Raw genomic sequence first — 11,709 nt, 5'->3', positions numbered from 1 at the left:
GCAATTACACCGTGTGTGTGTGTGTGTGTGTGTGTGTGTGTGTGTCAGCAGCTCTCTGATTGGCCGTCTGCTTCTCCTGGTGTTTTTGTTTTGCTGAGTTTGTGAGTTGTTGTTGAACGAGATGAAAAACCTTCGAATGAGAAACAAACATATTTAAAATGATTGACAGCTGCAGTTACTGAGTTTAGACATAAAAACATGAAACAATCATAAAGTGTGAGTTTATAAAGTTGTTACAGCTCCTCACAGTCGCCTGCAGCCTCTGACAGAGTGGGCGGAGCCTCAGCTGCATGTTGAAGTAGCTCCGCCTCCAGGAGCTTCACAAGTTAAAGTTTAGTTGAATACAGGACAGTGAACAAAACCATTGATCGATTATAAAGCAATGAAAAGATGGTTGTAGCAGATTTAGCTTCAGCAGCTAGTTTCCATCTGTAGTTCAGGTTTAGTTCCAGTTCCAGTTGTGCCTCATCGCCATCCTTCATCCTCTGTCTTCAGCCTCTGATCTGATCTGAGTTCATGTTGTTTATTCTCTGGCTTCCGGAAATTTCCCATCTCTGAGGAGAACCCCCCCCCACACACACACACACACACACACACATCATTATCTTGTGTTTTCCTGGAAACGTCTCCTCAGCACAGAGACTCTGTCTCATGTGGAGATCAGACCTTCACTCTGAAGCCGCTAATGTCGTTTGTAAATGTTATAAAAAGAAGAAGAAGTGAGTGAAGTCTGACCTGCTCCTCTGAGTCCTGCTCATCTTCACCATCTCATTAGAAACCAACACTAACGTAGAGAAGTTTGGTGCAACACAAAGACCAAACACACAAGAACACACTGTATCAATAAGTATCAATAACACAGTTTATCAATATCAACTATATATTTTATATTATATTACAGAGATGGACAGAGTACTCGACCCCAGTACTTGAGTAAGAGTAGCCTACAGATACTACAGCTCAAAATTTACTCCGTTACAAGTAAAAGTAGCTCGATCAGTCGACATGTGTAAGAGTAAAAAAGTACTTGCTTTTAAAGGTACTTAAGTATCCAAAAGTACATGCTTTTAAATTTACTTTGAGTAAAAGTAAGAGTAAGAGTAAATTTCTTCACATCAATGAATTACTACAATTGTTTCTAAATGAATTTAAGGACCTTTTAACTCTTGTTTCTGAGAATTAACTCTTTGAAACCAGCTGCACTGATGTGCTGCTTTTAGGGGTTAGGGTTTCCTTCTTTGACAAACACAGCTTGTGTCCAATAGGATTTTAGAAAAGAAAAAAGAAAAAAAAGAGCAGACCTGAAAGTAACGAGTACTCAGCCTTCCTAGAAATTAACTTGAGTAAAAGTAAAAATATTTGTCTTTTGGAAATGTATTCAAGTAAGAGTAATAGGCTAACCTATCGAATAAATCAACTCAAGTAAAGTATAAATCCTCTGGAAATGTAAATTTACTCCGTTGCTGTCCACCACTGTTATATTATATAGCTAAAATATATTAGGCTACGTATATATTATATTTTTTTATATTTTTACTTTTACATCTGTTTACATAGGGAGAGAGAGCTTTCGACTGTCTATGGGAGAGAGAGTATGTGTGTGAGTGGGCGAGGCCAGGAGCCGCTCTCTCCTCTCATTGGCTGCCTGCAGCAACGGGCTGCAGCCGCCGGGACCGATCCCCGGTCAGAGAGCGGCGGAGGCTCAGAGAGAGAGAGAGAGAGAGAGAGGAGAACTAGAGAACCAGAGAACCGGAGACCGAGCACCGAGCTCCAGCTCCAGCTGCGGGTCTGAGTCCGGGAGGACGGAGGAGACGCTGCGGGCGGAGAGACGCGATGAGGCGGCGCAGCGGCGGAGACAGAGCCGCTGATCACGGAGCTTCCTCCCGGGTCATGGAGCCGCAGCGGAACCGACAGGGACCGACCGGGACCGGACCCACGCTGCTCCGGACCCGGGGTCAGTGAGGAGGAGCGGGTCAGAACCAGAACCAGAACCAGGAATAGAACCAGAACCAGGACCAGGACCAGAACCAGGACCAGAACCAGGACCAGGACTGAGTCTGCGCCTTCTGCTCTGTGACTGAGACACCGCAGCGGACTCGAACCTGAACCTCTGAGAAAACAGGTGAGTGTCCGCTGGTCCACTGGTACCGAACCGGAGTTGATGTGTGTGTGACCCGGGCCCAGAGGTCAGAGAGCAGCCGCAGCTGGAACATCTGGAACATCTGGAAAACCAGGAGAGAGGATCAGATCCTCTTCTGTTTTGATCCTGTTGATAGAAACAAAACTGAGCTTCCTCAGGAAATGAATATTAATTAATATTAGGCTATTAGCCTATATATTAATTATATAATTTATAACATCTCATTAACATATTGACCCTGAGTCTGTGACGTCACAGCAGCTGATGAACATTTAAACTCACTTTGATTTTAATTTGATGGATGAAGCAAAAACATCTGATGATGATGAGCTGATCAGGGTCGAATCTACTGAATCTTAAAGAATCTGTGTGTGTGTGTGTGTGTGTGTGTGTGTGTGTGTGTGTGTGTGTGTGTGTGTGTGTGTGTGTGTGTGTGTGTGTGTGTGTGTGTGTGTGTGTCCATGACACCTATGGACACACACACACACACACTTTGGTTGACAGTGAGAGGACGATGATTAGTCAGTGACCATATGAGTGATGCAGTGTTGTCTTCTGGGTAATGTAGTCCACACAGGGTCAGTGTGTGTGTGTGTGTGTGTGTGTATGTGTGTGTGTGTGTGTAACTTGTATCTGTGTATGTGTTGCAGGTGATGTAACCTGCGACCGGCTCTTCCTCCTCTTCCTCCTCTTCGTCCTCTCACCTGTTGGATCTGCAGAACTAAAGCGACAGACGACCTCCCCCCCTCCCCCCTCCTCCTCCTGACTTCTGACCTCTGTCACCATGGGAACCGTGCTGTCACTCTCCCCCGGGTCCCGGAAGTCCAGTTACTATGACAACCGGCCGGGCTCGCTCAGCCACTACCCGAGCCTCAGCAGCCGCTCGCTCAACAGCCAGAAGGAGCGTGGCGGCGGCGGCGGCGGCGGCCTGAGGCGGGGCCAGTCCATCTTCCTGCCCGCCCTCACCTGGAAGAGACTGGTGGCGTCCACCAAGAAGAAGACCGGCGCCAAGAAGCCGCTCGCCGAGCCGCTCAACAACAACAGCATCAACATCTACCAGAACGCCGGCGTGCTGCAGCTGAACCGCCACAACGTGAAGAAGAGCTTGTCGTGTGCCAACCTGTCCAGCTACGACGGCCCAGCCGGTCTGGGTCTGGGTCTGGGCTACGGCCTCGCCCCCCCCCACGCCTACGCCTACAGCCAGTCCCAGCCGCTGTCCTCGGTGAAGACGGTCCCTCCGGCCGCCGTGACCTCGTCGCCGAAGCGCGTCATCGTGCAGGCGTCGACCAGCGAGCTGCTGCGCTGCCTCGGAGAGTTCCTGTGCTGCCGCTGCTACCGCCTCAAACACCTGGCGCCGGCCGACCCGGTGCTGTGGCTGCGCGGCGTCGACCGCTCGCTGCTGCTGCAGGGCTGGCAGGACGTGGCCTTCGTCACGCCGGCCAACGTCGTCTTCGTCTACATGCTGTGCAGAGACGTGGTGGACGGAGACGCGGTGGCGTCGGAGCACGAGCTGCAGGCCATCCTGCTCACCTGCCTCTACCTGTCCTACTCCTACATGGGCAACGAGATCTCCTACCCGCTCAAGCCCTTCCTGGTGGAGGCGGGGAAGGAGGCGTTCTGGGACCGCTGCCTCGCCATCATCGACGCCACCAGCGCCAAGATGCTGCGCATCAACGCCGACCCGCACTACTTCACTCAGGTGTTCGCTGAGCTCAAGAGCGAAGGAGGCTGCGGCCCCCAGGACTACAGCCGCGTCCTGGACCGGTGAGACAGGTCCAACCCCCCCCACCCACCCCACTGGACGCATGCCTTTCTTTACGTTCACCCCCCCCCCCCAGTGAAGTCCACCCCCACCAGACTGAGCCACAATCATAGGTCACAGATTCAGGAACTGACCCACTGCAACAGTTAGCCGTTAGCCGTTAGCTGTTCCATTTGTACTCGGAAGTCGAGCTGCAACTATCGATTAATCTGTCAATTATGTAAACGATTAATCGATTAATTGTTGCAGCTCTACTTGGAAGTCGGAATGTCCAAGTTCCGAGTCCGAGGTTTCAACTGGAACGCCTCGAGGTCGGATTTACTACTTGGAAAGTCGGAGGATCCTCACAAGTTGACTTCAAAGATGGCCGCCCCGTGTGTAAACAAAGTAGAAGCTGTTCAGTGTATTTAAACATCCGACTAGTTTTTGTTGCACTAAATAATGCTGCCGTAGTTTAATTTACATGTTAACGTGGTTCTGTGTGAACTACAACGCAGGCCGTGCTAACAGTGGCTAACAGTAGCCTGGTAGCTTTCGTAGACGCGGCCATCTTGTTTTCCAACTTTATAACTGGGTGATGATGTCGTTTCCAACTCCGACTTCCAACTTCCGACTTCCGAGGTAAATGGAACGCAACATTAGCTGTTAGCCGTTTCCATAGAGACTTTAATGAGAAACTAGCGACCTGAGTGTTAGCCTGCTAGCCGCCGCCGCCGTTAGCCTCTGATGTTGGTACCAGGGTGATGTCATCGTCCTGGCCCTTTTAGCCAATCAGACGGGGTGGGGGGGGGGGGATCCATGGTCCTAGTCCTGGTCCTGCTGTTCTCTGTGGATCATCAGAACCAACAGGAAGTCCGTCTGTGGGCGGAGCCTCTGTCTCTGTCTCTCACCTGAGGAATCTGGATTTAAATTGGACGTGTGTGTGTGTTGACACGTGTGTGTGTGTGTGTGTGTGTGTGTGTGTGTGTGTGTGTGTTTGTTTGTGTTTGTGTGTGTGTCAGCTGTTTACCACCCTCCACCCCCCCTTTGTTCCAGGCCTCTTGTTGACAGTCGTGGTTTTAATGAGATTAGCAGATTACTGTAGCCCCTCCCCCTCCCCCCGCCCCCCCGGGAGCATCAGAGCTAATCACACACACACACATACACACACACACACACGTGCGCGCGCGGATCTGAAGCTGTGTTTCCACTCTGTGGTTCCGGCTCGACTCTGGTACCAGGTTCTGTTCTAGAGAGCGTTTCCATTACAGGACAGTTCACCGCCTTTACAGTAGCCGGTCGCCATAGTGACGGCGCGTTTACAGTAGCCGGTCGTCATAGTGAATAGAGTAAAATAGAATTTAATTTAGATCTGTTCATTTTAAAACGTGTATTGATGTAAACGTGGTGGTTTCTGTCCGTCCAGACCCCGAGGCAGCGCTGAAGATTCACTTTATAGAAAACCAACTTATATCTGTCAGAAGGAGTTGTTTAGTTGTTTAGTTGTTTAGTTAGGCTATCTAGTCATTTATCTCAGCCAGCGGTGAATCTCTGACCAATCAGAGCTCTGCAGCGTTCACAAGTCACAGTTTAGTTCCTCTTCACCTGGTTTGGAACCGCGGCCGAGCAGAAACAGGGCCATGGAAACACAGAAAGGTCGAATTGAGTCGAGTCGGTAGCACGTAGTGGAAACACTGTAGCCGGTGTTATCTGGCCCTCTGCGCTGTGTTTCTGCCCCAGGTGGGGTTTGAACCTTGCACGGTGGGCGACGATGCAAACCGTTGTGCCAAGAGGTCACTGGCCGCTTGGCACAACGGTTTGCACGTCCTCTATGGGTGAGTGAGTGCAGCCGGACCCTCTGTTGTTATGACAACAGCTGTTTCCTGCGTGACATCAGAGAAAAGTTAAATTGTTGATTATCAGCTTCAACCCCCCCAACCCCCCCTCCCCATGTGTTGTTTGATTCACACATGAGGTCACATGACAGATAAACATGTGTCTCCAGTAGATGTGACCTTTACCCCCCCAACCCCCCACCCCTCCCCCCCTTCCTCCCCCTTCCTCCCCCCCCCGGCTGCTCTGACTCAGTCTCTGGTTCTACTGGAGCCTGGCGGCCATTTTGAGGTCACTGCAGCTCTTTCTCTCTCTCTGGCTGCAACAAGGACACTTGTGTCTTCACCCCCCCACCCCCTCCTCCCCCTCTCTGCCCCCATCTCCACACACTCAGCTGTTGTTCTGCCTGTTTCATTAGATTTGACACCAACACCCTCCTCCATTGTCAGGAGAAGACGAGCAGAAAGGAGCTGTTTGTTGGCATCCGTGTGTGTGTGTGTGTGAGTGTGAGTGTGTGTGAGTGAGTGTGTGTGAATGTGGGTCAGAGTTAAGGCAACATCTGCTTCCTCTGCTCGTCTCCTGTTCACGTTAATGAAATCACAAGATTCAGTCCAACATGTTTGTGACACTGAGATGAATCAGGACAGAGATGGAGATGGAGAGGACACATCAGGAACCAGGGCTGCTTCTCTCGGCCTCAAAGCCAATTAACTCTGTTCTCCACCTGAGCTCATCCAATCAAAGGCCTCGGAGAGATCAGGTGTGGGGGGGGGGGCTGTGACCCCAGGACCTCTGAGGACAGACAGAGGAAAGACTCTGAGAAACTTGGAGCGTAACCAATCAAGAGGAGTTCTCCTCAGATCGGTTCTTCTGCTGGGACTACTTTCAGCTGCGGATGGAGACACGGTCCAGTCTGGTGTTAAGAGTATGAATCTATCAGCGGCTCTGTGAGCTGCTTCATATCAGAGCATCTCACCTGCTGCAGGGTGGGTGGGGGGGGGTCACACCTTCACTGACGATGACAATGACGATGATGAAGGTGACGATGATGATGTAAATACGTGGCACCGTGAGGAAGGAGACGTCGCTGTGTCGTTGCGTGCATGCCGGCCGCCTAGTTTAGACACATTACTTTTTTACCTGCTTCTGACTTTTATATGTACGGATTGTTTCCATAGCAACCGAAACTGGAGGAAACGCGACGTCAGCGGTATGAAGTCGTCATGACGATGTGTTCATGTTTAGAACCAGAGATGAGAACACAGGAGTTAGAACTGAACAGCTTTTATTTTGAAATCAGATGTTTGGGTCTGAAGCCCCGCCCCCCACAGAGCTGAAGCCCCGCCCCCACATGGCTGAAGCCCCGCCCCCCCTGAGAGCAGGAAACCTCTTCAGGGCCACCGTACACAGGCGCCATCATCATGTAGCTCCGCCCCTTCATCTCACTGAGATCAGTATATACCTGTCTACCCCCCCCCATCTCCATGGTAACCAGCTGTCGTCACCTGACTGAAGCAGCTCCTCACCTGCGAAGCTGTGAAAGAAAAAAAAAACTGTTGACGTCAAAACTTGAAGAAAAACAAATGTGACTGTTTCATTTGTCGATGTTTTTTGTTTTTTGTTTCCTTTTTCATGACGATGACGTTTGTTTACTGTTGATTATTTAATAAAGTTTTGAGCTGAAATCCAAACACCGACTCCTCTATGGTCCCTGAACGTCTCACACTCAGCTGGTTAGCCTAGCTTAGCCTAGCTTAGTGTAACGGATGTGCACTCACCCCACCCATAAAAGACGCCGTGAGAAACACAACGTAGAGGGCCAGATATGACATCGGCTACAGACTAGTGGTGGTAACCATGGTGATCCTCTCTCCTCCTGGATCCAGACAAGACAGATCTGAAAAATAATCAACTAGAATAGAAACGTTACATTTTAAATTTTCAGCTAGAAAACTGAGAATTTATAGTATAGTAGAGTGGAGTATATATAGTAGAGTATTTATAAAGCGTCTTAGAGATTTCAGTTTTAAGAGCTGAGAATTAGTGGAATTTAGTCCGACTCTCAAATTTAAGAATACAATTATTTATCAACTTGATTGATTGATTGATTGATTGATTGATTGATTGATTGATTGATTGATTGATTGATTGATTGATTGATTGATTGATTGATTGATTGATTGATTTTATTTGACACTTTCTTATAAAACATGATACATTTCTGCACCATAGTTATGAATCCCTCCAACTCCAGAGGTTTCAGAGACCTCCAGATGTTTCAGAGACCTCCAGAGGTTTCAGAGACTCCAGATGTTTCAGAGGCCTCCAGAGGTTTCAGAGACTCCAGATGTTTCAGAGGCCTCCAGAGGTTTCAGAGACAATCAGATGTTTCAGAGACCTCCAGATGTTTCAGAGTCCTCGAGATGTTTCAGAGTCCTCCAGATGTTTCAGAGACTCCAGATGTTTCAGAGGCCTCCAGAGGTTTCAGAGACAATCAGATGTTTCAGAGGCCTCCAGATGTTTCAGAGTCCTCCAGATGTTTCAGAGACTCCAGATGTTTCAGAGACCTCCAGATGTTTCAGAGACTCCAGATGTTTCAGAGACCTCCAGATGTTTCAGAGACCTCCAGATGTTTCAGAGGCTCCAGATGTTTCAGAGACCTCCAGATGTTTCAGAGACCTCCAGATTTTTCAGAGACTCCAGATGTTTCAGAGACCTCCAGATGTTTCAGAGGCTCCAGAGGTTTCAGAGTCCTCCAGAGGTTTCAGAGACCTCCAGATGTTTCAGAGACCTCCAGAGGTTTCAGAGGCCTCCAGATGTTTCAGAGACCTCCAGATGTTTCAGAGACCTCCAGAGGTTTCAGAGTCCTCCAGAGGTTTCAGAGACCTCCAGATGTTTCCGAGGCCTCCAGAGGTTTCAGAGACCTCCAGATGTTTCAGAGGCTCCAGATGTTTCAGAGACCTCCAGATGTTTCAGAGACTCCAGATGTTTCAGAGGCTCCAGATGTTCCAGTGTGAGGAGCTGACAGACGGAGCAGGAGGACGTTCTGTCTTTGTTGATCAGACGACATCGTTGTGACAGAGCAGGTTTCATCTCTGTCTCTGGTTAATAAGAGACGTCGTCTCAACAACAACGTGACGCTGAATTAATGAAGTGGAAACATTAGGAAACATTTATCTTTGATTCATCCCCAGTGTAAATATAATTAGTATTATTCTATAGATTATTGTCAGAATACAGTTGAATCTAAACTCCTATTGGTCATTTACCGGTTCACTGAGATGTTTCTATTTTTTTTCTCTTCAGTGATTGGTCGTTCCTATGGATTTATGGAAGTGACGTCTTAAATTCAGTTTACAGCTCATAGTCCTGTGGTAACTCAGCTTCAGATTCAGTCACTTGATAACTAACTTTTAACTGCAGCTTTCAGACTAAAACTTTATTGTCATTAGGAGGAATCTGATAAATAAATACGACCAGAGTCCAGAGACCAAAGACCAGTCTCAGAGTCTCAGTGAGACCTGGTTCCTGGTTCCTGCAGGAGGCGTCTGATCCTGTTGGAGAATCATTATTTAAATTCTTGATAATCTGGTCACAAATCTGCACTGAGACGACGGCAGGGGAGGAACCATCTGCTGCTGGTCCTGTTGGAGGGGTGGGGGTCGGGGGGTGAGTGTCCGAGGCCATGCACCCTCAATGGATAGGAGGAGGGGGGGCCGTCCTGCAGATGGCCGACTCTCTGTTGTCCTCTGAGGACGCAAATCATCTCGTCAACAAACCAACAAACAGCAGAGTCTCAGTGACCACAGGTGTTGTATTGTTGCCATGTGGGGGGGTGGGGGGGGGCTCGCCATCTTCACAACAGTAAAAGCGTGAGAAACTAAACTGGAAGCAGGAAGTTTTTCATTGTGGACGAGTTTGTAATTCACTCGCTGAGACGGATCGAGTGTGTTCAGTCATAAATGTGTCGATGTGACGTTAAAGGGATACGCCAACATTTGTTTTCTTTTTGTGTCTTGCCTCACTCCTGGAGTCCTTGACCAGCAGAGAGACACCATCCTTTCGACTGTGCGACTGTACTTGCAGTAACAAGGGAGATAGAGCCGTATCGCCCGTAATTAGCTTAGCTCAAACGCTGGAAGTGTATAGGTAGTGTTAGCCTGCCTCCACCTAAAGTCATCAGAGAAACTCTTCAGCAACTCTAAACGAAAACCGGCGGGCCGATCTTCGTCTCAGAGCTGACAAAACTCTCCGGTAAGGCATCTTGAGCGGTCAAATGCCGCTAACGGGACGAGATCGGTCAAAACGGAGGGTTCAAGCAAAGACGGTTTATTTTGGTTCAAGCTAGCTACATCGAGGGTAGGTTAGCTTCCTATTTCAAAGTAAAAGCACAAATTCTATTGTCATGGTTTTCTGTATGTAAAGGGCAACGGGTGTTTTATTTTGTGAAAGTAACCGGAAGTGAATTTGTCCCAACAAAAATGTAAACAGCTGGTATTTAGACAAATTAACGACACACTGCTGATCTAAACGGCTACTTTCTCGCCTAAACATGTTTGAAATGTCGATGAAGTGATATATTTACAGAGTTTAGAGCTAAAATGATATCAGCTTCTGACTGGTGATTTTGGCTCGGGTAGGAGGCAGGCTAACACTACCTATACACTTCCAGCGTTTGAGCTAAGCTAATTACGGGCGATACGGCTCTATCTCCCTTGTTACTGCACGCACAGTCGAAAGGATGGTGTCTATCTGCTGGTCATGGACTCGGGATTGAGGCAAGACACGAAAAAAAAAGTTGGCGTATCCCTTTAACGTTGACTCAGGTGTGTTGATACCTGATGCTCCGACTCACTTGTGTCTGTGTTTGTGTCTGTGTCGCGGTGTCGTTGGTATGAGACGTTTAGCGGACGTGGGAATTTTGGCTCCAACACAACTTTAAACCAACAAAACATCCTCATGAGGATTCTGGGTCAGAGCTTCAGTTTGGCATCAGACGACGTCCTGAAATCTAATTTAGACACAAACTGCATCAAGACCAACGGCTGCATCTGTAACAACACAACACATTTAACATTTCAACACATTTTAAAAGATCTGGGGCCATATTATATTATAATATATCTGTTCTGTATTATACTGCATGTTTTAGATTATTTCCCAGTGTAGCTATATGTTCAGTATTATTTTTATAGATTATTGTCAAAATATAGTTGAATATAAACTCCCATTGGCCATTGAACTATTCATTGAGGTATTGCTAAAATATTTCTACATGGTCGTTCCTATGGACGTGACGTCGTCTAGTTCAGTTTACAGCTAACAGTCTGGGTCAATGATTGATAACAGCTTTCAGCGAAGAATTACTTTACTCATAAATCGACTCAGTGTTTTTAGGAGTGATTCTAAGAAGTTTGACCCCTGATTCTGGATCAGCTGAGCTAACGGCGCTCTGAGCCGTCAACTAACAGCAAGAGGACCATTGAGCGTCAGCAGCAGAACAAAGGTTCAGTGATCACATCGTCCTGAAGCATCTTGTCCTGTATGTGAAGGTGCTGATGTCAAACAGCTGAGCAGGACGATCAGATGTTTGATGCCAGCGACACGTCAGCTGCTGGAGACGCTGCTGCAGCTTCAGCTCCGTGGCAGAAACAGCCACTGATCCACATAATGTCTGTAAAACCAGAGGAATGATGTCATCTAGCAGCAGGAAACAGCTTCACCTGCAGCCTGAGGAGCAGCTGGAAGGGGAAAATATCATCTGACAACTGACCTCAGGTCAGTTTACACCGAGATTCTTCACAGTTCACAGTTCAGTCTGATCTGAGCCAAGAACAGATGGTTCAATCAGCTGTGACCAGAGGCCGAGGAGGAGGACGCCAGAGGAAACAGAAACAGAACGGATAGAACAGACTTCAAGCTTCAAGTACAAAGAACATTTCCGTGTTCAAGCGCCGGCAGTTACAAGTTGGCAGAACCAGTGAATCTATAACCT

At 48.1% G+C, this 11,709-nt stretch overlaps 1 protein-coding gene across 1 annotated transcript; it reads left to right on the top strand.

The window, feature by feature from the left end:
- Positions 1-2,911: 2,911 nt before the first annotated feature.
- LOC146978006 (cyclin-dependent kinase 5 activator 1) lies at positions 2,912-4,047 on the top strand. Its single transcript, XM_085790314.1, has one exon. The coding sequence runs from the start codon at positions 2,925-2,927 to the stop codon at positions 3,906-3,908; it is 984 nt and encodes a 327-aa protein (XP_085646440.1). The 5' UTR covers positions 2,912-2,924; the 3' UTR covers positions 3,909-4,047.
- Positions 4,048-11,709: the final 7,662 nt, after the last annotated feature.

The sequence above is a fragment of the Trachurus japonicus genome, chromosome 11, assembly GCF_045865225.1.
Source record: "Trachurus japonicus isolate A0001 chromosome 11, Traja_1.0".
NCBI classification, from domain to species: Eukaryota; Metazoa; Chordata; class Actinopteri; order Carangiformes; family Carangidae; genus Trachurus; species Trachurus japonicus.
This window is presented reverse-complemented; position numbering and strand designations above follow the sequence as displayed.

What these genes read in the sequence shown, in the direction of transcription:
- LOC146978006 (XM_085790314.1), top strand. Translation starts at nt 2,925, where the DNA reads ATGGGAACCGTGCTGTCACTCTCCCCCGGGTCCCGGAAGTCCAGTTAC.